Source organism: Tyto alba, unplaced genomic scaffold, assembly GCF_018691265.1.
Source record: "Tyto alba isolate M040663 unplaced genomic scaffold, T.alba_DEE_v4.0 Super-Scaffold_1, whole genome shotgun sequence".
In the NCBI taxonomy this organism is placed as follows: Eukaryota; Metazoa; Chordata; class Aves; order Strigiformes; family Tytonidae; genus Tyto; species Tyto alba.
In genome coordinates this window covers 4,265,449-4,291,451 of record NW_024881261.1, presented here as the reverse complement: position 1 = coordinate 4,291,451, position 26,003 = coordinate 4,265,449, and the positions used below count along the sequence as shown (strand labels likewise).

General features: G+C 38.3%; 1 protein-coding gene across 3 annotated transcripts in view; it reads left to right on the top strand.

The window, feature by feature from the left end:
- ZRANB1 (zinc finger RANBP2-type containing 1) overlaps positions 1-26,003 on the top strand; it is a 46,870-nt gene that overhangs the window by 3,622 nt on the left and 17,245 nt on the right. For 2 of the 3 annotated variants that reach the window (XM_042788972.1, XM_042788978.1), the window contains exons 2-5: positions 9,667-9,764; positions 10,524-11,374; positions 23,583-23,770; positions 25,373-25,526. In XM_042788972.1, the coding sequence (XP_042644906.1) occupies positions 10,561-11,374; positions 23,583-23,770; positions 25,373-25,526 (1,156 nt within the window). In that variant the 5' untranslated portion in view covers positions 9,667-9,764; positions 10,524-10,560. Of the gene's footprint in view, positions 1-9,004; positions 9,028-9,666; positions 9,765-10,523; positions 11,375-23,582; positions 23,771-25,372; positions 25,527-26,003 lie in introns of those variants that run through there. The other variant, XM_042788975.1, reaches the window with a different exon arrangement.

Below are 26,003 nucleotides of genomic sequence, written 5' to 3'. Positions count from 1 at the left end.
AGTGATGTTTGGAGAGGGAACTGAAGGAACTGTCTTCAGGAGTGGGCTGATGCAGAGTCCTTGGCTCAAGAAAGCAGGAGGAGTTGTAGATTTTTGTACTAGGAACATGGGAAGGCAATACATTGGAAGGAGTGGTAGTTGCTGGTATGTGCAGAGCATCTTGCCTATGAAGCAGCCAAGTTTGCAGCCCTTTTACATCTTCTACTGTACAGCAGATATAATTAAGTTGCCTTTTTTTCCCCTTGGGTTATTTGAATTTATACTGATACAATCTGTTCTGCTTGTTCTTAAAACAAGGGTACTATTGCATTTTTTTTTTTTTTTAATTCCTAGTAATGTGGAATTCTTTTTTGCTGAGAATGGCTGCTAATTCTCCTTGTGTTCACACGTGGCTTTTAAATTAACAAACTTAGTACTTATAAGACAAATTCTGAAGAAGACACAGAATTTATATCCATCCTTAAGGTTGAGTTCAGAATTGAGCTGAAAATACTTGAAGTAATGAGAGGTAGGTACAATACGAATAACAGGTGTGCAATCTACTGTCCAGGGGATGGGGGGACTGGAAAGATGGATGTGGGTCTGTTTTCGTAAGTGTCAATAAGACTTTCTGAAACTGTCACTTGTGAGCAAGGAGTCTACAGGGGTTTTTTGTTGTTGTTGGTTTTTTTTTGTTGGGTGTGTGTTTGTTTTTTTTTTTTTTTTCCTTCTTCTTCCTCCCACCATGCCAGAAGCCAATACATGGTGATGTTTTATTTGGGTTATGTTTGCCATTGTTTTTGTAATCAAATGTTGGGGTTTAAAAATTCTCCATGTGATTCTTTAACTTTGATTTGATTTAGCATCTAGTCTTGAGTAGGTGTTTATGAAACAGAAAAAAATCTGAGTTACTGGGTAGTTTACAGACATTAAGAAACTTTTGTAAGTTATGTTGTTCTGCTGTCTTTTAGATATTCAGGAGTTACCTTTCCTGAGCTAAAGAAAATTGTCAGAACCATGGTTTACATGACTCTGGAAAGAAAAACAAACCTCAGTGGTCTGTTTTGTTTTCAGCAGATTAGAACTCTTATGATCAAGTAATCTTTTAGTAGTTTTGAAATTGCACACACTTTTGTAAGTCCATTGATTTAAAAACCATGTGGCTCTTGGTGCATAGTCAGTTGATTATCTGGGAAGAAAAACAACTGTCATAAATTTCATAAGTGTGGATAATTCTAGCAAAAAATAGGAAATTTGCTTTGTGAAGGTGATTATTTATGAGAGGGAGAATCCTATTTCTTGTGGTTGTAAGACTCTTAAGTGCGTTGGATAAATGTTGACTTGTATGTCTTTCAGACTAATGGGCTTGAAAGTATTTATTCTGTCTCCATTCATTTTCCAAGTATCTAAGCAGGGATTCAGTAGAGACAGTTGGCATATTTATTAGTTGCTGCTCTCTGAATATTCCCCCAAAACAGCTTCAATCTACAGGTCTGAGTCCTTAGTCTTCTGCAGTTTCAAGAAGGGTGGTGTATATACTTGTTTTCATGCTGGGCCCGTTTTTTTTTTTTTTTTTTTTTTTTTAGTTCACACTGCCATAATAAGTTGGGAGTACTTTGTACTAGGTGTCTTAATAATGCCTGATTATTGTTTATGCCTTCTGTCAGATGGGCCTGTGGGTTTAGGTTTTGGCTACAGAGCTTCCCTGTACTGTGTGCTTGTTGAGAAGCTAATTTTTATCTTGTTGAAGGGTTAGAATGGTCTGCTGGACTATTTACTTTTTTTTTGACCTCCGTATTACTGTTTGGCTTGGCAGGGATAAAAATAATTGTCACCTCATGGCTTTTAAATGGTTTATTTAAAGAAGGTTGTTCAGTGTTGTCTCTAGCAGAAAGTTATTCCCACCTCCCAAAAGCAGAAGGTTTACTGTTTTAGAGCTGTTACTCTGAATCTTTAGCAGCTTAGAGTACCTTGCAGTGACTAACTTGGAGTTGTTGGATATATATTATGAGCAGATTACTAATCATAAGGTTCAAAAAAAAAAAAGTGATTTAAAAAAAAACCCAACCTGATATCACTCCTTCTCCAGAAGGAGTTTGAACTTGTTTCCCCTGTAATATTTGCTACTAGTTCTTTGCACTATGTTAAGCAGCAACATACATAGTAGTGGGGTTTTTTTTATGCTGTGACAATAGCATTTCTAATTCTCTTTCTCTACCCCACCCCCCCACCCCCCCCTTGTTTTGATACTTTGCTGTCTAGCCAGTATCTTAAGAAGAGCTGGGTAAAATGCGTAGCTTGTATGTCTTACTTGAACTAGACCTAGCCTTAAGTATAGCCCAATTGCAAATGCATATGCCAGAGATGGTCCTTAACTGTATCTGAAAGTGGCTTGCCATTAATTGGGAGGAAACTACACAATAGTTGATGTTGAGTGTGTGTTTCCTTGTTTCAGTTGGAGGCAGGTGTTTTTTCTCCACCAAATGGTGACTATGTCTGCATGTAGCCATGCTCTGATTTATGGTCAGCCAGTACTGAGGAGGTCCAGAGGATAATTACTGGAACTAAATGTCAAATGTACAAGTCTTAATATAATGTTCCTTGGTTGTTGGACAGGTTTAAGTGTGTTAAAGTTTTGATGTTTGACTCCACAGTGTGTTTATATTCCAAGCATGACATCTGGTTTTCCTTATCCTGTGTGAGGATGGCTGAGATCTAAACAAAAATGAGTCTCGTGTTTTAGGCATGTAGTCTAAACAGAGATAAACTTTATTTTTGTGTTTGACCTGACTTTTTATAAAGAAACCTCTTGTTCAACTTACGTAGTTTGTCCAATGCAAACGTCTTAAATATGAAGTTTAAAAAATTCTGTTATGTTTTATTACATATGTTTGTTACTGTATCATACATCTTGAGTAAGTATTCATCTGTTGCTGTCTGTTCATGATGATCAGATTCATTAAATGTCACTGGCTGTATTAATGTGAATATTCTATCATAGATCATTATTTTGAGTCACTTTGCCTGTTTTTTTGATTAGTATTGTGTGGGAGATGCTGTGTATTATGTAACTGTTGATCTGCTTACTCTCGTTTTCCCAAATGGTATTGGTTTCTAAGTAAGCAGTGCTACTTAGTCCATCCTAATGTACAGTAACATCTCATTTAAATAACTGTTCACTTTTAATTGAGTTTAAAACAAAACCAAAAAACCCGCTGATAAATGTAACTCTACTGAAATAAGAAAGAGGGCTGAGCTGCAAGCCTCTGCTAGTGTTTTCTATAGGTTGTTTTCAGCAGTTAAAGTTTTCCTAGCTTTTAGTCATAAATTTGATAGAGCTATATGTAGTTTGAACCATCTGAGAAGAGTAACAAATAAAATGGAAACTTGTACTTTGCAAGTTGCACAGCAGGATTAACTGTAGTGATTAAGAGCACAAAAATGCTTCAAGGGATAAACAACAAAATAAAAAAAGACAGCAGAAAGAGTGGATGTTTAGTATTGTCAAATACCTGCTAATTCTGTGATGAGTTTTCAGCTTTTATAGAAGAGTCTCTTTATAGTTAGGTCTGCATCCTAACCTGAAGTTCATTGTCAATTCTTGTATTACAGATGTCTTCTAAGATCTGTAACCTCCCAAATGATTGACTTCTTACTGTATAGAATGTTTGCAAAATTAGGCATCCTGTTGCATTAGAACTGCATATAAATTCTCTTGCTTATGAAAAGTCAGGTTTCAAGGTTTATTTGAAATGATAGCAGTTGGATTGGAAATCTGAATGGAATATTGAAAAGAAAGCTGAAGCAAAATCAGTGTAATTTTTCTTTATACCATAAATACCTAATAAAGTAGACCTAAGATGTTTTGAAATGAGATATGAATCCATAAGTCAAAATGTAAGCATTTTTTTATTAGTTGTTTGTAAGTGAAGGACATCAGATTTCACCCAGTGAACAGACTTCTGAATGTTTTCAAAAGATACTATTTTCTCAGAATTTTTTTAGTTGAGAACTACGTTTCTTGCAGCATGTTTCTTTGCAAGATCAAGCCATCTGGATTTTAACTAATTGCCCACTTACAAGAGTAGATGAAAAGTTGCATGTAATGAAGGAGATCATACCTAAAAATCTGCAGTACAGAGTATTTTTTGACAGCCTTGACTATCAAAACTAGAGATAAATGTTAAAACTCATTTAACATACTAGATTATAAATACTCCGTTATAACTAAAATATTTTCAGTGTCTCTTTTCTCAAACACCATTAATGTTACAGTTTATAGATTGTGTTGTGACTCACATAGTAATGATTTGGACTTGAAAAGAACTGAGATTTGTTCCAATCTTAACGCGATGATGGCTCTCAAGACATCAACATTCTTCCTGTTATCCATGTTATTGGAGCAAAGGAACAGCTCTGCTACTCAGAAGAGCAGAGGTGATCCCTGTGTGTTTCGAAAGCAGTGCTCTTACCGGGATGAAGATGGGAAGGATAATGTAGTTTGACAAAAGCCTCTGTCTTCCAACGTAGTTCTTGCTTTGTTATCTGTGTTTTATAAGAAAGGGGTTTCTGCATTCTGTGATGATAGCTGCAGTCTGAGACCACTTCCTACTGTCTGTACTGCAAATAGCCAGCTAGCGTTCTTTAAAGAAGTAAAAATTCATGAAGCAAAAAGCCCCCACCTCATAGAGAAGCTTGTAGAAAATTATTTCAGTGCTCGTTTGACTGAGATGACAGAGTATTTTCTCCTTTTTTTCTGATCTCTTTAGGACAGTGTCCTTTCATTTTTAAAGAACTGTCCTAACAACCAAAGCAAACTCTGCTTAATTTTAAATTCCTTGCTTCAGTATATTCAGGCTATACAGAAAATGCTTCTACATTTGTGACTTTGTAGTAATCTTTCCATTCTTTATTATGATACATAGTTATTGCCCTTACTGCAAAACGTCCAGATGCAGCGCTGATCTGATCTGGTTGTCCCGTTGACAAGGTCAGTGCTCTTAATTTTTTTTTTAAAACTAATTTGCAGAGATGACAATGGAACTTATTGTCAGTTCCCTTCAAACTGTGGAAGCCTAGGTTCAAGTTTTAATGCCTTTAATGTACTGATCTGTTGAGAGTTATGCTGAATTCTTGAGAAAGCAGTCATGCAAGAACAGTTGAAGGTGGAGTAGCTTTAAGAGAAGGTGTCAGTAAAATTCCATTTTAGAAAATTAGGCAAGGCAAATTTCACGTGAAAATTGATTCTTAACACTTGGCAATACATTTCAAACAGGTTATTTAAAACATTAAGTTGTTTTTGTTGAAATATATTGACAGTGTGATACTTCATAAGGATTCTTGGACCCAGATACCAAAAGTGAATTTGAGCCAGTTAAATAGCAATGCCTTTCATGTAAGAAATCGTTGAGGAAGTTTTCAGAGAGTTTACAAGTTTGAAAGAAACAAATTGGCCTTTTTGATTTAAGGTTGTGTACAGCTGTGTTATCTTCTAGACCTTCCTAGCGTCTGTATATAACAATTGGCAAAATTTTTGAGTCCCTTGGTACAGCTTATATGAGCTTTAAAAAGATACTGTGGTTAGAGTCAGCAGCAGAGTGACAGTGTTTTTATAAATGTATTTGAAAACAGTGAAATCAAACCAGTGCTTTGTTTTCGACTGTGAACCGTTGACTCAAATTCATTTTATGCGTCTTAAAAATGTTCTGCAAAACTGCAGAACAAAACCGGCTACATCTATCTGAATTCAGACTAGTGCATGTTTTATCATAACCATTTTAAGGTGATAATCCAGATGTGTGATTTTAACAGGTTTTCCTTTTACAGCTTTAATTAGAAAGCTTATTTGTGTATAAATGAACTTCCTATGAAATGAAATACCTAAAAAGTATGCTAATTTTTTAGGGGTAATTGGAAGAGAACTTGAAGTAGTGACGTGCAAGGGGGAACACTTCTGAAAATGTGTCAAATTATGCAGGGTTAATCATAGGTGATTTTTCTTAATAAGCTGTTTGCCCATCGTGTGTATATATAAGCTTCAGAGCAATGTTATCCAGCTGTTAGTGAGCAATTACAGCTGTCAGCTTGAAACCCTTTCTTGGTAGATGTGCATTTAAATGCACCATGTTTCATAATACATGAAGAATACGGTCAGTAAAAAGTGCTGCTGTTTGATCTCTTGCTCTGACTCGCAGTCCTGTTCCTCTCTGCTCCTTTTTTGTGGTTGGATGTGTGAAAGAGGTTGCTTCTATGCTCATAAACTGAGTTAATGGATTCTGGTTTTGGTTATAGACCTCTCTTTCAGAACAAGATGTTTCTCCTTATTTTATTCCTCTGAAATGCTGCTTCAGTCTTTTAAAATAAATAAACCAGCCTGCCTTTCTTTTTGGAGCAGCCTAAGAGAGGCAGCTACATCGGGGGGAAGGAGGGTGGATCTCTTTTGCCTTGCAGGTCTTGCTGAAGGCTTAAGTTGATACCTCAGCTCCCTCTCCCCTGTAAATACAGAAGCAGTTAGCTTTGTTCGAAAATGCATACACATGAGCAAAATGAGTTAAGATGGGAATGCTGATTTGATCGGTATAATTACGTAAGGTTTCTGCCAACACCATCCCAGCAAAAAATCCCTAGTGTAGACTGGTCTGAAGCAGTGTCTGGCCTGTTTGTGGGGAGGGTCTTGATTGTTTAATGAAATGGAGCTCCATATCGTTCCTTGTTTGAGCCAAAGGAAGAACAACGTCTGGACACAGTGAATAATGAAATGGAAGGGAGTATAATATATTCTGTCATAAAAATGTTGTTGAGGACTTCATTGTTTCTTCCTAATTTCTATGTGCCATTTTGTTTTCCCGTGCACCTAAAAGAGGACTATTCTTAAAAGTTGAAACAAAGCAGAAGAAAAATTTGTGACTGTTCTAGGTGACCTTTTCTGACTGACTTTGTTTTGTAAAAAGGTAGTTGGGTAATGGTTTGGATTTTTCTTTGTTACTTGATTTATCAGAATTTAATGTTCTCCTCTTTAATGTACTGAGTTACTCTACTAGTCTGTCCAGGCAATATTTAGCATATTGTATAAACTGATCAATTGGAACTTGCTTGGAGTTTTGTGGGTTTTAATTTCTTGTCTGCTCATGTTTTTGGGACATTAAGGCATGCACCTGCACTTCACAGTCACTGTTGTGCTATTTCTGTGAGAGGAGGTACTACATGATTCAACTTCTCCTCTGTGAAGAATCCAAAATAACAAGTTAAGTTGAAGACAGAGTGGCAAAGAAGTAATTCTAAAAAAATGTAACAAGCTTCAAACTGCTCAGTGGCTGGATGGTGATCCTGTGTCCCGGTAAATCAGATGGCTCCAGTGCCTCTGAGGTGGGGTGCAGTTCAGGGTCAGACCAAGACCTAAAAGTAAAAAAAAAAACCCTGATATGTGAAAGTGCTAAATTTCCTCATCTAGTTGTGCTGTGGTGGGTGTTGGCAGAGCTGTCAAAGAGAAGTTGCATTGCTCCATTGAGCCTTTTTATATTCTTTACTTCATAGTAACCCGAGGCCTCGTGTTCGGAGGTAGTGAGCTCATATCTTGGAGGCTTTCAAAGCTGCAAATACTCATCCCCTCTAAGAATTATGTCTGAAAGAATCAAGCCTTTTAAGGGGTGCAGAAAATAATTGAGGCTAAAAACCTAATCTCATGATATATATGAAAGCTTTTTTGTAACACAGTATGTACTGTGCTATTTAGTTTCATAAATAATATCTCGGTATTTGTTAGATCGTTTTTGCAACCAGCTGCTTTTCAACTTGAGCAGCAATCTCCTTTCCCAGTCTTAATATCAGTAAAACAGATGATGCTTTGTTTCCTAGCCCCATCCCAAATGTGGGTTGGGATTTTTTTGTAATGGGAACTGTTGGGCTTGAGGCTTTATAAACTGGGGCAGGTAGGGAGACCATTTACAGTTACAGATCCCTCTCGGGCTTCATCACACATTGTACACAGATCTAGCTTTTGATTGAAAGCATTACCTACTCAAAACATACCAGCTTCTGCTCAGGTAGAAATGCTTTGCAAGCTTGTATTGGGCATGGAAGTATTGGGACAGCCACTTTCAGGTTGTAGCACAAGTGAAGCAGCTCTTGGTGGGTCTGCTGGTAGCAGGTCCTGCTTCCTTCTCTTTTCCAAAAGCCATGTTCAACTGTCTTAACGTTCCTAACTAGAAAACGTTAATATCTCAGAAAACACTACTGTTTATAGAGAGAACAAGCTCATTAAAAAAAAAAAGAAACTAAACCTTAATTTGGGAATTGGGGGGAAGAAGCCTTGGCCAAGTGGCATAGATAAATCTGGCATATATTGTACTTGTATAGGAGGTGTTTTGGCAAAGCTTTAGTTTGTTTATGGAGTAGAGGAACTGTTTTTCCTCCAAGTTTTTGAAAAGTCTCCTTTATGAAGTCACCCTTAGTAAAATTGAGTTGATTTGTATTCTTATGTATGTGTATGTATTTTTTCACTTATTTCATTACCAATATGGGGTACCTAGTGTGATCTCGCTCCTTTTTTTCCTGTTTTGCATGGGCATCGACATTTGAGGAATGGTGGAGGGGAAGCAGTAGGAAGTCTAATTCCCTTCTCAGCACATTCCTTAGTCTGACACAGTTTTATAACGTATAGGTGGGAGTGAAGTGCTCTGCAGGCTGTTCAAACAAGTAATATTAGAACCTGAGCTTTATGAGAAAGCTTTATGTATTCCTGATTGCTCATCTACTTCCATGCAGCATAAATATGGATTGCTGCTGAAAAGGATAGTCCTGCCCTCTCCTCTGTCCTCGCCATGCGATAGCCCCTCATTCATGCAGCCACCTGATCTGGTGAATAGATCAGAGTCGAGCTGTTGGAAAAAACCTATGCTGCATGCTGGAGTTCGCAGAAGGGAGATGGTAGGAATAAGGGTGACAAATTGAAGTGGACATTTAGTTATACCTTGATAGAGCAAGGTGTCTGTGAAGGTAATTCAGTGGAGAATGTACTAACTCCTAAAACATTTCCTAATCGGAGTACAGGTATAAACTATTTTTTAGTTTCATGTGTCTAGCTTTGAATTTAATCCTGTTGTGTAACTTTTGAATTACTGTTTACTGGACTCTGTTTTTTTTTTTTTTTTTTGTTAGCCAAGAGAGTTGTGATATGTAGAATGAGAATTGTCAGTCAATTAATATGACAAATTTGTATTTTAAGCAGTTTTGAATGTTTAAAAATAGATATAATTGAGTCTTATATGTTGAGTAACTATTCTGTGCTAAGGGAGGAAATAGACTGTATACATTTTTCTTTTTGTCCTTTATCTACTTGCCTCACCCTTTCCCTCTATTATGCCCTCTACACAAAGCTTTTTTTTTTGTTTTTGTTTCCTCATCATAAGCTTCAGATTTCAATAAGAGTGTTTATAGATGTTTTGGTGTGAATTTGATGTTGCTTGCATCTAGTTCTTTTACTTAAGCAGGTTGATCACTTGTGTGGCCACCGTTTCTTTATAAATATTGGTTTGTTTTAACCAGTCTGTATGTTAGTCTCAGCAGGTCATGACTGAGTTTAAACCAGTAAATTGGGATCAGAATAGGTGTGGCATTTAATCATTAACTTTCTGGTTACTCAGGTCCAGTAGGAAACCTCTAATGAGTTTGTTTTCATTTTGTTTACAGGAATAGCTATCTGCTTAGTCTCATCCTTTATATTTGTCAATCTGAGGAAAAGGTCTGAGCCAGCATGAAGACAGAATCCCCTCTTCATTAGAGAAAAAGTGAGTTGCAGTTGAATTGAAATCTGGATTTGTAGAATGAAAATACTATGTTAGCTTTTCAACACACACAGCTGCTTCTTGCTTTCAAGTGGTATTTTAACTTCGTAATAGTACTGTTATGGGTGATGTCCAACTAAGGCCTAGTCTTGGTTAAGCATATATTTGAATTTTCAAATGTATGCATTTTATGTAAACTCCTTCACCCTACTTTTCTGAAAGAACTGCTTATTCATTGTGTAACTGCCCACCTGATACACTCCTTTCCAAATCCTGTAAGGTCTTATAATAGACCTCACGGGATCTACACTTTCTTTTCTTGTACTGCTGTATTCATATTGAGTTTTATGCTAATAATTTAATATTTGTGACTTGTTTCTGTAGCCGTATTGGTTGCTTCTCCAGTAATATCAGTGCTTAATACATACCTGTTTTCTGAATTTGTTTTGGAAGCCTCAGTGCAAATTTAAGAAATTCCAGAAACGCAGGACTGAGTTTTCTCTTCCTTTCTGCACTAGGAAATCCTGAATTCCTCATTTAAAATCCTGTTAGCTCAAATCTTATCCTTTCATATAGTGGCTTTCTCCCCACTAAATTTTCTCATAATATCAAGAAAAAAAGATTGCCTGTTTGCCCAGCCTGAATTTGTATTTGGTGCAGTACACATCAACTGGGTTAAATCTCATTTACTTTGTTTTTTTTTTTTTGAAACCGAGCTCCTATGCAACCACTGTGTACTAATGATGTATTCTGATTACTTAGCTTTCTGCCTGACGCAGTTCATTTTAAGAAGTGCACGATGACAGAGCGTGGAATTAAATGGGCTTGTGAGTATTGTACATACGAAAATTGGCCATCTGCAATCAAATGTACCATGTGTCGTGCTCAGAGACCTAGTGGAACAATTATCACAGAAGATCCATTTAAAAGTGGTTCAAGTGATATTGGTAGAGACTGGGATCCTACAAGCACCGAAGGAGGGAGTAGTCCTTTGATATGTCCAGATTCTAGTGCAAGACCAAGAGTTAAATCATCTTACACTATGGAAAGTGCAAATAAATGGTCGTGCCACATGTGCACGTACTTGAACTGGCCAAGAGCGATCAGATGTACTCAGTGCTTGTCTCAACGTAGGACCAGGAGTCCCACAGAGTCTCCTCAGTCTTCAGGTTCTGGTTCAAGACCAGTCCCTTTTTCTGTTGACCCATGTGAGGAATATAATGACAGAAATAAACTAAACACAAGGGCTCAGCACTGGACTTGTTCTGTTTGTACATATGAAAACTGGGCAAAGGCCAGGAAATGTGTTGTATGTGATCATCCCAGACCTAACAACATAGAAGCAATAGAACTGGCAGACACAGAAGAGGCTTCTTCAATCATAAATGAGCAAGACAGAGCTCGATGGAGAGGAAGCTGTAGTAGTAGTAATAGCCAAAGAAGATCTCCACCCACAACCAAACGTGAATCTGATGTGAAAATGGACTTCCAAAGAATTGAATTGGCTGGAGCTGTTGGCAGCAAGGAGGAACTTGAAGTTGACTTCAAAAAACTAAAGCAAATAAAAAATAGAATGAAAAAGACTGACTGGCTGTTTTTAAATGCTTGTGTTGGTAAGTTGTTTGCTTCTACCTTATACTGTTATGCCCGTGGTTAGGTATTTTGAGAGAATGAAGAATTAAAACATAAACCTGACACTTGATTTTGAAACCACTTCTTTTTAATCTCTGCGTTTTAGTTTTAAAAAGTAAACCAAACATAGAAGTTCCTGAAATAACACCTGCTGAGAGAGGGTGCAGAGGTCATCCATAATCTGAACAGGGTTAGACATGTTTCCCAACTGTGCTCAGACTTTTTTGACCTTTTGTAGAAATAGATATCCTTGTAACCAAATCCTATTGTTTTATGTAGTCGTCGAAAGGTGGAAAAATTACAAAACCAGTCTATAGAACAATGTAATGTGTAGAGTACTGTAAAAAATGCCATTACTGGATAATTAAAATTACTTTTCTTTTTGCTATGGTGAGATATGCTAGTAGAATCAGCAGCTGCAGCTTGGGAGTATTTGTAAACAGTGTAGAGCTTGCAACAGTACAAGATGCTCTGTCAGATGTTAAAAATAACACCAAAATATGTAGCTCCAAGAAACTGCATGTGTAATACTGACCTTGAAAGTAATAATGTTGTATTAATACAGATACTGTGTTGTAAATGTTTACAGGCTTTCTGAAAGTATTTTTGTAGTCAGCTGCTTCAAAAAATTCAAATATCAGTTTTGTTTTGTATTTTCGTACTTTCCTAAGGAAATTCTGGATAATTTTCCCAGTGCTGTTAAAGAACAGAGACATGTGAGAGCAGGGCTTTCTTCAGTTATTGACCTTGTGAGTTAACTTTTGTGCTGTAACTTCCCAGAAGCAGATATCTTGTGCCCTAGCATACGAGCAGGTTAAACACTTGAAATGCACAACTATTTTTAGCGTAAAACACTTCATTTGAAACTCTGGTGATACTGGTATGTCTCATACCGTTCCTTAAAGTTTCATGAAGTCACTTCATGGTGGTTATAATTGAAAAACTAATTTGTGGAGCTGCTGTATTTAATATATTTGATCAGGTGTAAATGTTTTTATGGGTATCATGGGTTTGGTTTCTCTGAGCTAATAAATATTTCAGTTTATTTTTGTGTTGCATGAATAGTTGGACAAACACATTTCCTTTTGAAAATAGGTGTCTCAGTATTTCCTGATACCTTCAGCTCCTTACATGCTACCAGACATGCAGGGCTTTCTCCTTCTGAAATGAAGCAATTGAAATTCTGTATGGTATTTCAAAAGTCATTGAATACCCAAGATCAATTGTTGGAGGTTGTTCCTGTTCCTTGCAAGAGTCTATCTTGCATTCTGATAGCAATTGTATTAAATGTTAGGGGTTTTTTCTCCTCTGCTTTTTGAAAGTGAAATTTTTTGACTATTCCAATGTTGCCTAGATTAGTTCACAAATTTTCAGATTTAATCTGTGTGGGAATGGTGGTGCTTATTTTTAAGAATGTGTGTTTTGCAAGTATTTAATATTGCTTGTGACTAGACAATTGTACATGAAACTCAAAACTTTGTTTGTAGAAATTTTGTAAGGTGATAATGATTTGGTTCTTTGAAAATAGTTTGAAGGTATCTTGGAGGGATCCTAATGAGAAAGTCAGAATGTAAACAGAGTTGTGTGCTGATTTTTAGTACTGTTCTGCTGAAAGATTTCGGAGTCCTCTCTAACTTAAACACTATACCTAAACTTTTTAACTGGGGGACGAGGGGTATGAACCAGCAGCCAAACCTGTGAATTATCCATCTTTCATTTCAGAATATTATTTTGCATATCACAAATGTAATGTTTTTCCAAATACACCTTGTAGCAGGAATAACCTTAGGAAGATTGATGAAAGCTTCATGGATTCTTTTGCGGTTATCTCTCGATGTTTTGCAGAACATATCTATCTTGGAAAGGTATACCAGTTTAACCAGTAATTTTAAAATCAATAAGCCACATTTGTGCCAGTTGTTTTGTTCTCTTAGTGTGACATAATTAAAACAATTTAACTGTCAATTGAACAATTTTGCCTGAAGCATATGTTCCTACGATTGACATCAACTCAGTTACTGTGACTTGGTGAGTTACTGTTTGTTAGCCAGCTGGAGCTCTTGTGAACTTTTAGCTGAGCTGAACACATCAGTCCATAGCCAAACACAATTATAAAATAAGACAAGTTCATGTTAAATGTCAAATAAGTTTGTGAAAATTGATGAAGAGCTGGTCTGTAGTCTGTTCCTGTAGTCCAGCTGACAAGTGGTGACTTGTTAGGATTCCGTAACTTCAGACCGCACACCTCCAGGTTTAAGCTCAATCAGTTGTGGAGGGTCCGTTTGCTTTGAGTCTGTCTTATGTGGGAGAGATGTATCAGTTTAAAGTTTTTGGATGTACAAAGTGTAGCTTTCCCTGAAGTTAAAAAAAGATTAGAGGAGCAGGAGTAGGAGTAATTCTTGGCAGACTGGTTATTTTCTTTTCTCTTAGAAGGAATTATCTTTCAGAAGTTACCAAGGAAAATGTTTGATACTTTAGGACAGCTGTTTAGTTGAACTCCGTCTTCATATCTCAACTCTAGTATAAAATTCTTCTTACTAGGTTTTAAATTTAATGTTGTTTCATTGAAAACATGTATCAGACTACTTCTTTCCACATCTGTTCTTTTTAGCTGAAACATGAAGATGGATGTGTATCTGTTGTGGATTTAGAAGAGTATGCCTCTGTGTGTGTTTGTGTCTGGTTTTTTGTTTTGTTGGAGACATCCATTAATAATCCACCCACCTTTGTAAATAAACATGCCATCAAGGCTTCTATTCCTTGCAGATCTAGGCTGTACAAAATGTGATGAGTGCAACTCTTACATTTCACAATGAGTAGGTTCCTTGATGGAGGGTATTCTTTCCAAATCAGAAGGATTAGTGGCATTCCGCCTTCCAAACACTGCAAGTTAATGGTACTTGAGTGTTATTTTTGTTACTGGCTTGGTTTTTGCAGCAGTGGATTTATCTGTCAAATGATTCTTTCTCTGAAGGATGAGATTTTAGAACTGATAATTTGGTTAAAACTTACTAAAATCAAAGCAGAACATCTAGTAAGTATGGCTGCTGAATAACAGGACTTGCTACAAATGCCATTTTGAATTAGAATGAGGAATTACAAATGGCTTGTGCAAGGACACCAGTGCTTTCTACTGTACTGGCCTAGCACAAGGTTAATGTGAGGTCCAGAATGATTCATTTCTTAGGGGAGAGGGGAAGCTAATGTATATTTAAAATTAAGCTCCATTGTCTTTTGTATAACTCGTGATACCTATGCCAAAGAGACTGTAAGAAAAGTTTGGTGGCCTGTGGGGCTTAGGGAATCTGTGTGCAAGAGCAGCATTACTGGTGTGGGGCCTGGTGAAGCTGGTTACAGCTGGCTGTGGATTTAAGTGGTACAGATGGATGAAGATGGTCATGACTATAAAACCTTTCTAGTGTTCAGAGTTTGCTTGGGGCTTACACTTCAGTACTTGTCGAGGCTTCCCCTCTCCTGGCACTTGAGGGCTGGGTTTTGCAGTGGTGCTGTCAGAGGGTGTTTGCTGCAGGGCACTGCTGGGGATCCTTGGGTTGTGCGTTCCATTTCTGAGCTTGAACTGCAGCCCACAGATTAAAAGTGAGTTATTCTCCTTTTCCTTTCTCCCCCAACCCTGCTTGTTAGCTGCTGTCAGAGTATGCTCTTCTCTTTCAGTTCAGGTCAGTAAAGTAGCTACTGCCATCGTGGGCCAGGCTTCCCTTGCTGGGGGATGGTGGCTCTGAAACCAAGTAGACACACGTTCTTCTGAGCTGTGTGAAAGAATCAACTAAGAGTGCTTTTCTTAAACAAATCCAAAATATTTAGAGCAATCTGTAATGAATCTTGTTTTGCAGTACATCCTTAAAAGGACTGTTAGTTCATTCCGAGTATTCCTACATACGTCTGCATAGTTTATCCTTTGTTGACTACTTTATCTCTCTTACAGCATATTTTTTTCCCCTTTGTCCTCTCCCTTCAGCTTTCTGAAATAGCGCCAAGTGTGTTACCCAAGCATTGAGAAACCCTGTGGGAAAGGAGAGTCGTTCTGTCCAGATTTTGGTACGAAGCTGGCTGGGCAGTGTCCCGGGCTGCTCTGCAGCGACGGGAGGGATGGAAGGACCGACCTCCTGCTCTCTGTCTTGCAGAGCATGTGGCCCTTCCCTGACAATAAAGGCAGCCTCATGGGACTGACATCCTGAGGTGCTTTCAGCTGGCACTGCCACCCAAAGTAGCCTTCCTAACCGGTTGTTTCCGTCCTCCTGGTGTGTTTGCATGCCAAGTACAATGAAGGGCATCTAGAAACTAATCTTGATAAAAATGAAGCTTGATAAGCTTGATTAGGGGATGTTTTTATGGGGGGGGTGTGGTGGTGATTTTGTTTGTTAGTTTTGCTGGTTTGGAAAACCCAGACTTGTTTCCTGATCACAGCCGTGGTCCAGCTAAACCTTGATGGAGCTGTTAATGCTGGAGGGAGGGAGTGGGAAGCGCATGGCTGGGAGCAAGCTGCTGGAGGCAGGGAAGGGTCACGCACCTTTCCTTGCTGATGTCAGTTTAGGCTAGCTTGAACTGTTTGGGGAAGTATTGCATGAATTAGTCACTGACAGGTGATTACCTGCCACGCTGGCTTTGGCTAAATATGTCAAAGCGTGCTCGTTGGGGTGGCTGGGGGGAAGAGTCCCTGCTGTGAGCTGTACAGCCTGGCCTCCTTCCCCCGTTCCTTTGTGATTCTGGAAAGCATGACTTGGCAGACTTGTCTGCTGTGCCAGGTAACAGTGATGTAAGCTTATAACTTTCACCTGAGTAGGAAATCTTGTTGTAGTGTCATCTTTGTCCTATATATATATTCCATCATAAATACTTTATGTTTGTGTGTGTGTTTATATCTTTCAGAGTAGGTAAAACTCTGCATGCTTTACTCCATGGTAGAAAAATCTTAACTCCTGAAACACACTTTTATTTTGGTCTCTTGACTACTTTTTTTTTAAATGCTTGGTGATACTTTATGTTGAAAACAGTTGAATAAATGATCAAGTTAAAAACAGTTATTTAAATTTGCCTTGGAAGCACTGATGGTTAACTTTAATTCATGATTTTCCACTGTCCACTCTCCCTTTAGGGTGCAACCCTGCAAGCAACTGATCGGCCATTAATGCAACAAGGGGAGTGGACACCTCTGACAGATAGGAGAGAGGAATAAGGATGTCTTCCAACAGTTGTTCTTGCATGTGTTCTGCTTTGTCTTGTAGTATGTTTTTAACATGCCATTAAATGGACTGTCTGTAGGGATAAGAGCTGTTTGCATGGAAAAAAGAATAGGCGATAATCATACTCTCATGCTTGGATGGCTTCAGGTTTAACGTATGGGTCTTTGAAGTTACTAACTTTTGAGCTGATGCAAGTTGCTGAGCTTGAAGAATTTAAAAAATTCCGTATACAGAAGGTTCTTTCTTAAGCTGTCATTACCTAGAGAGCGATCTGCTGTTGATTGTGTGCTAATACTAACAAGGGAGGTCCTAAAAATGAAGAAAGAGGAGAATAAAGAGGGTGTGGTTAGAGGCCCATAAAGGTTTTTCAGATAATCTCTCTGTTCTGTATTAATTGATGTGTCATATTTGCCTTCAAGGGAACTTTTCCTCTAAGAGGAGAGATTCTTCTCAGACTGAATGTTTTTGGTGCTCAAAATGCTGAAATGGTGGAGTAGTTATTGATAATAGAACTTCATAACCACCTGATGTGCCCCTGGCTAATAGTTGGAAGAGGATGAGGGCTGTGAGAATGCTACAGTTCGTGTGGTCAAACCACAGGTCCTTGGCACTCTTGGTGCTAGAGATGCAGTAAGATTTTTAACAAGTGTTAGAATTAGGTTTCAGTGGGTCAGTTGATCAGCCCCTCGCTTGCTGGAAGGTCACCTTGGCACTTAAACAGCTCTTAAGATTGCTTTGTAGATGAGGAGGTGAGAGCAATGTAGACCACTTGCAATTGTATCTGTAGCAGAAGAGAAGCAGCCCAGAGCTCTGTGCTTCTCATCTGGTGTGTTACAGAGGGATCTGTCTCTACTTCTGACTTTTAAAATATGTAACTTGATTGTTTGAGAACTTTGCCTTCTGTTACCAAGCAGTTCAAGTAATAGTGAAGCAGATTACAGTTGTCCCACGTATGAGGCACAATGACCTCCTAAGATGAAGTGTTTCCTTTTGTAGTCTACTCAGATGCGGGAACACATTGTTCACCCTGGTGCTACCTCCTAGAAACAAAGAAATCTTGAATCTTTGGGTTGTTCTTTAGATACTTTATCTGAACGGAAGCATCTTCACACTCTTCCATTAATTTAGCCAAAAATTTATTTATTTTGGCAGGTTTATTGAAATGAATTTTCTTTGCTTTTCCTGTTTAGTTTCAGCTTAATCCTGTTCAACCTTTACAAAGGTTTAGAATGCCTGCCTTGTAGTATATGCAAGACTGTGTATGTGCCTCTTATACAGTGATGCTTTTACGTTTTTTGCGGGTCAGGAGCCTGCTGCACCATCAGCTCCTGTGGGTTGTCTGACCCACCGCTTTTTGCTGCTCTGCAATTGCTCATTTGTGTCCACAGCATTTCAGCTGAGGTTATTGTTGAGGAACCTTGAACTAAATTGACAGCAAACAAGTGAGGGTTACTCTGTTCTCAACTTGCTTTTAGTCTCTCGCTGCATATGTGAACCTTGCTGCTGTTGGAGCTGTATGTGGAGCTGGTGGGGCCCTGTGACCCGCTACGCTGCCCCAGACTGTCTCCCCCAGCGTCTCCTGCCCTGTAGGTAAATGGCAGAACTGCATCAGTCTTTTTGAAAGGATTTGCTTCTTTCATTTGCAAGTTGTGCCAGCCAGTGTGCTCCAGAACTATCAGGCAGATAGTGATGTAAATAAAGGCTGCTGCTGTAGTATTTTCTCTGGAAACTTTTACATCCGGCTGTTCTGAAGCCATTGGGACTGTGCAATTGGGACAAACAGGATTTAATTTTCTAGATACGCTTGTAAGCTCTTGCATATTTTCCAAGTTTACTTAACTGCACCAAACCCTATAAGTACTTACATGTTCTAAAGAATAAACTTAATAGCACCTTAGCTGAAGTAGTTTGGTTTTAGCAGGTAGGTTAATTATGGGTTTATTTAATATGAGCAAAGGTAATATTGATCTCTAATAAAGACGACAGTTGTAACAGTTACAGCTGGAAAAATGCAGGATCAAGATGGTACAAATAGTCGTTATTGGGTGATAAATATTTTTTAAATTCAGTCTTTTTAAGTTACCTTCTTAATCTCTATCATGTATCTTCGCATGTATACTGAGGCTGCATATTCCTGATCTGTGTTCTCTGTAAGTTGGGGCTTTACTAGACAAAGGAAAAACCTTGGCTCCCAGTGCTGTGAAAGAATATTCCAATAAGAGGAAATGCCTGAATTGCAAATGGAAACACAGTTGAACCTGTAAATGCAGGATACTAACTTGCACTTGTGTTTTCTCATGACTTGAGTGCAGCACTTGGCATTCTGTCCGGTCACTTAGGATGTCAGGCTGTAGTTGTGCCTTTGTGCGTTAAGCAAAGCACAACTTGTTGGGGGACACACACAGACCGGTGTTTTAAATTGCAACACCAAGCTAACGGTTTTGGAGTCCGCTTTAAAGAAAAACTATTCTTGATGCAGACATTGAGTCATCATAAAGGATCTGTGTGCATTTGTGTAGCTCTTGTAGCTAATCAGAGCTGTGCCCTTGCAAGAGGTCTAGCTGCTGGAGCGCTCACGGGGGCTGTGTGAACAATCTTAAGGCAAATGCCACTCTTCCTTTTGACATTTTAACATTCTGAGGAATGCAGTGGGTGTCAGTGGGGAATAATCCAACTGGCACGGCGCTGTATCGGAACAAGATTCAGAGGCTGCTTGTGAAAGTAATCAGGCACTTGTGTGTTATGAAGTGTAGTGAATTATAACATCAGTAAATATTTTTGTAATATTTCTTGTAAATAGTGTTTTGTTAAGCTTTATTTAAATAGACTTAATGAATTGGAGGCTCTCATTCATCTGACAAATCAAAGCCATTGTAGGATTGTGCTTTCTATTGTCAATAAAAGCATATTAAGACCTCATTTTGGAGTGGTGATACTGAATTTATGAATTGCAGGCAGTTCTTACGAATGTTGCATGTAGGCAAGTTTACCCCATATTTTTGGGGAAAGATTTGTGTTTTCTGGTTCAGTTTTCTGGCGTTCTTCCTGTTAGTACTATATTTCTACTCAGTGTTCACTGCAGTTTTGGATTGTACTGACTGGCACTGTAAACAGACTGGCACCTGACAAGCTGTCAGGAATTTTCCCTGTTATTTTGAAGCGGCTAAAACGGTATAGATATTTGGTAGAACAGGTGAAGAGAAATTGGGACTTTCCTTGCTGTGGCTAGGAGGGGCCAAGGAGATTTGTATTGACTGTAGAGTATCAGCCCTGCAGTAGTGATGTTCTGGGTACTTGGGTCACAGTATTTAAATGCAGGTTAGTACTGGACGATAAAGCATGCGGCAGGTTTGCAAGAGAAAACTTCTTATAAGGAAATAGACATGTAATGGGCTCTGTGCAAAAAGCTATGCAGAATGAGCTCAGTATGGTTTGATTTTGTGTCATATTTATCTATTGCGACTCAGTTACAAAATGGTTAGTGTGTCCAGAAATGAGTTTGTCTGGACTTGATCTAAAAATTTCCTGATGCTTCCCCCCCTCGCCAATAGTCACTTGGCTCTTTGGATTAGGGAACAGAGGATGACCAGATATGGTGCATGCACAGTCACATCACCATTCCTCCATGAGCTGTAACTGTGCTGGTTTGATGTGTCATTTGGCATACCATCATTGTTCTTCACTTCTAGGTAAAGTATTGCCAACCCTCTGCTTAAAACACATTTAAAAACTCAATTTTTTATTTTTTTTTTTTAATAAGACCTAGAAAGCATACGCAGTTTGCCTGTTTTTGGTGTATGTATTGATCTTTAGCTTAAACTTCACCAGTGAAGTTTAGAAATGTAATGACAGCTTATATAACAATTTCAGTAATTAATTCTAGGACATGGGGCTTTTAGGAATGTCAAGTATTGCAAGACGTGGGAATAAACTGAGAGAACTGGCAGTGCTGCGCACAGCACATGTCACTGATTTGGATCCTTATTGCTTGTAGTAGTTAGTGCCCGAAGGCATTGCCAAACCTCCCATGACCGCCTCTCAGCATCAGTCTTAGACCTCAGTTGTTGCTGAGGTTTGATTAAGAGTGGGATGATAATAACTTGCCTTAGCAGCTGAGGGTGGGGGACTAAAAGAATAATTAAAAGTATGAATTCACCAGGCACTGACTTAAGGCTGTAGTAGCGTGTACTACTGTGTAGGGTGTACTTGACAGGCAGACTGACTGGAACTGTTACGATGATTTGGGTCTGATTATCTGTCATTGAAGGATCATTTTGTGGATGTTTGTTTGTTTGAATTTTGAAATTTAGTCTGGGATATTTGGATTGTCAGAGTGGCTGCCTACCAGTCTTGGGTGGTCTTTGGTATGTTTGTCAGTGGATGATGTGGTGGAAGGTGCAGATGTGGTAACAGACATCTTTCCTGTGTCACTAGAAGTGCTTCAAATATAAAAGGGCATGAAATGGCTATTAGTCTTTAACAAGATGTCTTTCTTAATATAATAACATTATATATATAAAAAAAATAATAATAGAAGATTAAAGATGTCATAAGATAGCAGAGATTCTGCTCTTCTAGCCATATTCTTCTTTCCCTGTGGATTCTTACATTTGCTAACAGGTGATCTTGTGCCAGAGCTGCAGTATAACTTGTTTTAAGAAGTCAGGTCAGGAGAAATTATCTGACGTTGATATCTCTGTATACATATGTATCTACACAAAAAACCCCTAAGTCAGTTTGCTGCATTTGGTTGGAATGACATATCACAAGCAGCCTTGGTATTGCCTTACCAGTGGCATAAATGTGATTGCATGGAAGTAAAATGCTACACTTGGTGTTCTTGTTACGGTTTTGTCAATATATGCTGTATCCATAGCTTTTTCTTTGTTATGTTTCAGTTCTACCCAGAAGTGAAAATGTTGAAACTGGAGCACAACTTTTGGTCACATCCTGTGTTATATTCCTTTGATGCGTGTTTTGGACAATGTCTTGAAAACCAATGAATTTTCAGTGTTCATTTCCCTTCACTGAAGTAGCTTTTCTCCATCACTAGCAGCTCCTTTCTTTAAAATAAAATATTTTTTCATTAGCACAGTTCTAACTCCTAGGGAATAAGACCTGAAATTGGACAGACATAGCTCTTGTCTAACTAGTTCTTTAACTCATCTGGGGTGAATACACAGGCAGGCACTTAAAGCAGAACAAGACATTAATACTGGAGTGGAATGGGAATGTCTTCCTGTACAGGCAGACCAGAAACATGCATGGGAAAACTAAGAAATTGTTATTCTGTATTGTTTTCATTCTGCTCTGGCCTGTTAGGACTTTTGTGTCCTTGATGAATGGGTAGATGTTGTATGACTGAATTTTTCAGTTGAGTTTGTATTCTGGAACTTCTCTCCTTTAGACCGCTGTTGAAATGAATAATCTAACTTTGATCTGTAGAGGCTCACTAAGCAGAACTGATAACTTTGTAGAGAAATGTCTTGCACTGATAATCCATTTTCCCCCATGTGTTTCTTCTGAAAGCTTTGTAAATCTCAGTATTGAAAATTATAGACTTTTTGGCCAAGCTAAGAATGCTTTCTGAAATGCTGGATTAACCAGCAACCCAGTGGTTAGTGTACTTCTCTGATAGTATGCAGTTCAGTTTGCTGTGGTGGGTTTTTTTTTTTTTTTTTTGGTTGTATGTGTGGTTTTGGTTTTGTTTTTTTTTGTGGTTTTTTTTTTTTTTTTGGTCTGTTGTTTGAATCGGTTCTGAACTAGATTGGGTGCCCTGATTGAGATTTACCTCTTCCCCTGCTGATCAATTTTTGAGTCTTGGTAGGCAGCTAGGTGAAAGATAGACTTGAGTCTCAGTTTCCAGCCTTGTGGCTTCTGCTCAGCTGCCGACTCTTGGGAGTTGGCAAGGAGGTTTAGCTACAGAAAATAGCAGGGAGGGTTTTCTTATTTCTGTGATCTGTGCTCTCAGTCTTCTCGTTTTGAGCTGCTGCAAACAGGGCTGCTTCTCAACAGTGAATTAGAAGTTTTCTATTTAATTTTCTATCAAAGATGGTTTTAAGATCACTTTTCCATTTCTTCAGTTCAGCATTACACTGTTCTCTTATGAAGCATATATATAAAATAGAACTGCTGTATTTGAAGGAATTTCTAAATTTCTGAAGTCTAATATTCAAACTGATACTGTTAACACAACCACATCTTGGTGGTGGTGTATTCTGATAATTGTAGCTAAGGAATGCATTCAGCACGAGCAGTCTTGATATCAAGCATGGTATAGAAAATAGATTCCCAGGGACTTTAGAAGAAATTAGGGTTCTTCCACCCTTCCCTGCCACCCATCTTGCTTTAGAAAGTACACTCTGTGTGTGTGTGTGTGTGTGTGTGTGTGTGTGTTTAATTTCTCTTTAATTCAGTTTTAATAGAGTACCCTGAATGATAACTGTGTAAGTTCAATTAGTAGCAGAGATGGTGAACTGAAGAGAAACTTTGTGTTGTCTGCCCTCTTCCAACACTGTTTTAAACCATATTTGGAAAAAAAAAAACCACCAAACTTTTATTCCAGAACCCTTTTAATAGATGTATTTCTTAGATGCATTAGTTTGTTTTTAAAATAACTTAAGGGAAGATACAATAATCAAACTAATATCTGTACTATGAATTAATGACTTCCCCTCTGTACTGCTGATCAAACACTAGTGAGTATGTCATGCTAGATGTTTCATCGAGGGGCCTCAGCCCCTAGTTTGGATAGTGGAAATGGTCCAGGAGGTGAGGTAAGTGCAAGGATTTTGTAGTCTTTTGTTTTAAAAAGAAATAAATATACACAAGTTTCTTGGTACGCAGTTGATCTTCATACATTAGGTCTGTATCAGAATAGATAGAGGTACACTGGGTTAAATGAGGTAGCTTGATCCGTGTTGTCTCATTCACTAGATAAAATAAACTGGTTTTTTTTTTGTGTGTTTTGTTTTTTTTTTTCCTTCAGGAGTTGTAGAAGGTGATTTAGCTGCTGTTGAAGCTTACAAGTCATCAGGAGGAGATATTGCCCGCCAGCTTACTGCAGATGAAGTACGCCTGCTAAATCGCCCTTCTGCTTTTGATGTTGGGTACACACTTGTACATCTGGCGATACGCTTTCAGAGACAAGATATGCTAGCAATTTTGCTTACGGAGGTGAGTTACTTTGGCTCTTACATAGACTGAATAGGAACCTTACGTAACTGTGTTGTTGTTTGCAGCCAGCGACGTGTAACGTTATGTGCGAGAAGATTGAGGCTAATATTGTTGGAACACATGAATTGCTGCTTTGTGCCTTTGTTGATGTTTCTCCTTAAGCAGCGAGTTTACTTCAAGACTGTAGATATGTGGTGGTCTTGAGGGTGTTCAGTTTTCTTATTAATGAGCAGTCTTGGCACATGCTCTGACCTTAGTGGCGGTGGAAGCGAGCTATTGTGAGTCTTCCTGTGCCTTGGGTGGGGGAGAGGAAATGCCCTGAAAGCAAAACACTGAGATCAATGACAGTGCAGTTTTTTTAAGTTTTGTTAATGAATAAGTCTACCTGATCTTTTTTCCCTGATTTTCATGGGAGCTTCTCTTCGGAGAAAGGCAGATTTCTTGCTTTGCAAAACTGCTACGTTTTACCCACTCTGCCCATTTTATAGACTGATTCCTCTCTGTGGTCTCCTTGCTCCTACATGTTCCATTTCCTTGTAGTTTTTTGAACAGTCCACCTCACTTCTGGTGATCCTTAACCTCCTTCACCTTTCCCATCCTCCTAGGCCCATGAGTAATTCTGTTACCTTTTCTTTTGTCTGTTTTCTTCATCTCAGACTTCCGGTTCCTCACCTGATCAGAGCCAAATTTTTATACTGCCTCCTTCCCTCTTTTTCTGATACTTAATGCAATTCTGAAAGCATGTGTGCCTGAGAAAAGTAGTGTGCCTGAGAAGCACGTAAGGATGATGGAATGCATAGCACTGAGTAATTAAAAAGAGTAGATGAAGCAAGACAAATGTAGCTAAAGCCTTTAGAAGAGTAGATACTTAGATATGGTCAATATCAGTAGTTGTGTGCTGCTTACATAGGTGTTTGGGTGGAATGAGTTGTATGTTTAAAAACAAGTTAATTTGCTGAAATACTGTCTTACAGATTGTGCCCCCCTCCCAGTTTCTAGGAATACTTACTCAACATTCCTTGTGTGTAAATGCTTATTAGTGTTTGAGCCACAGTGATGCTTTGCTTAGCTAGGATGTGAACTAGTGAAAATGTGTCTTAAAGGGTTTTTTTTAATACATCCAGTGTCACTTGCCCTCTACCACTGAATGGGTTCCTGCTGCCTATGATGATTAGAATCTGTAGAAATTTAAGTATCTCAGCATCACAGTTTTTGGGAAGATTCTTTGTAGGAAACTGTCTTGTGCTGTGGTAATGAAGTTCTTTGTTAAATATAGATTGGGCTCACGCCCAAGATGTGAGGTATGTTTCCTATTGTTATCTAGCTCTTTAGATATATTTTTTTGTTTTCCTTTTTCTGCTGGAAGTAGTCACCTGTTAATTCACTTCTTTTTAACATATAACTGGTTAAAAATCTCTTTATCAGCTACATGACAAACAAGATGTTAATTCATTGTCACTAAGCACTGAGTCTTTCAGGGTACCAGTGTTTACACTTCTTTTGCATTACTTGCTAACAAAATGTTGTCGCCTGATGGTTATCACTCTAAGTCTTTGTATTTAACTGGAAATAATATTGAGTGCAGTAACTGTTATGTTACAGGTGTCACAGCATGCAGCGAAGTGCATTCCTGCCATGGTGTGTCCAGAGGTCACAGAACAAATTCGTCGTGAAATTGCTGCATCTCTTCATCAACGAAAGGGAGACTTTGCTTGCTATTTTCTGACTGACCTTGTAACATTTACGTTACCTGCAGGTAGTTACAAAATTCTGCCTACTGATGGAAGATTTTTTTTTTTTTTTGGTCACCTAGTTGAGAATTGCTTGTTTTGGATGTATACTTTGACTTTCTGATGATGGTGGTGTGCGTGTATAAGTTTTATTTATTAAGTTTTAATAGCTTAGGTCTGAACTAATAGTTGAATTTGCTTATTAATATTCCGTATTTGCACGCTTCAATCCATATGCTGTTCTTGTGAAGTAAACATGTGTTGTCCTCTAAATTCAAGAAGAGTGGTATATTCTAAGGAAAAACTGTGTTTAAAGTTAAGACTGGAGCCCAGACATTTCTGGGTGCTAGTATGACTTTTCACATAGCTATGTTAGCTTCCAGTTTTTTCCATTAAGGCCCAGAGCTATTATTTGTGTTTGTACCTGGTTATAGCAATAGTACTTTGAGGTACTCAGTGGTCAAGAGAATGTTTGTCTGTTAACAAAAAGCTATTAGAAGACT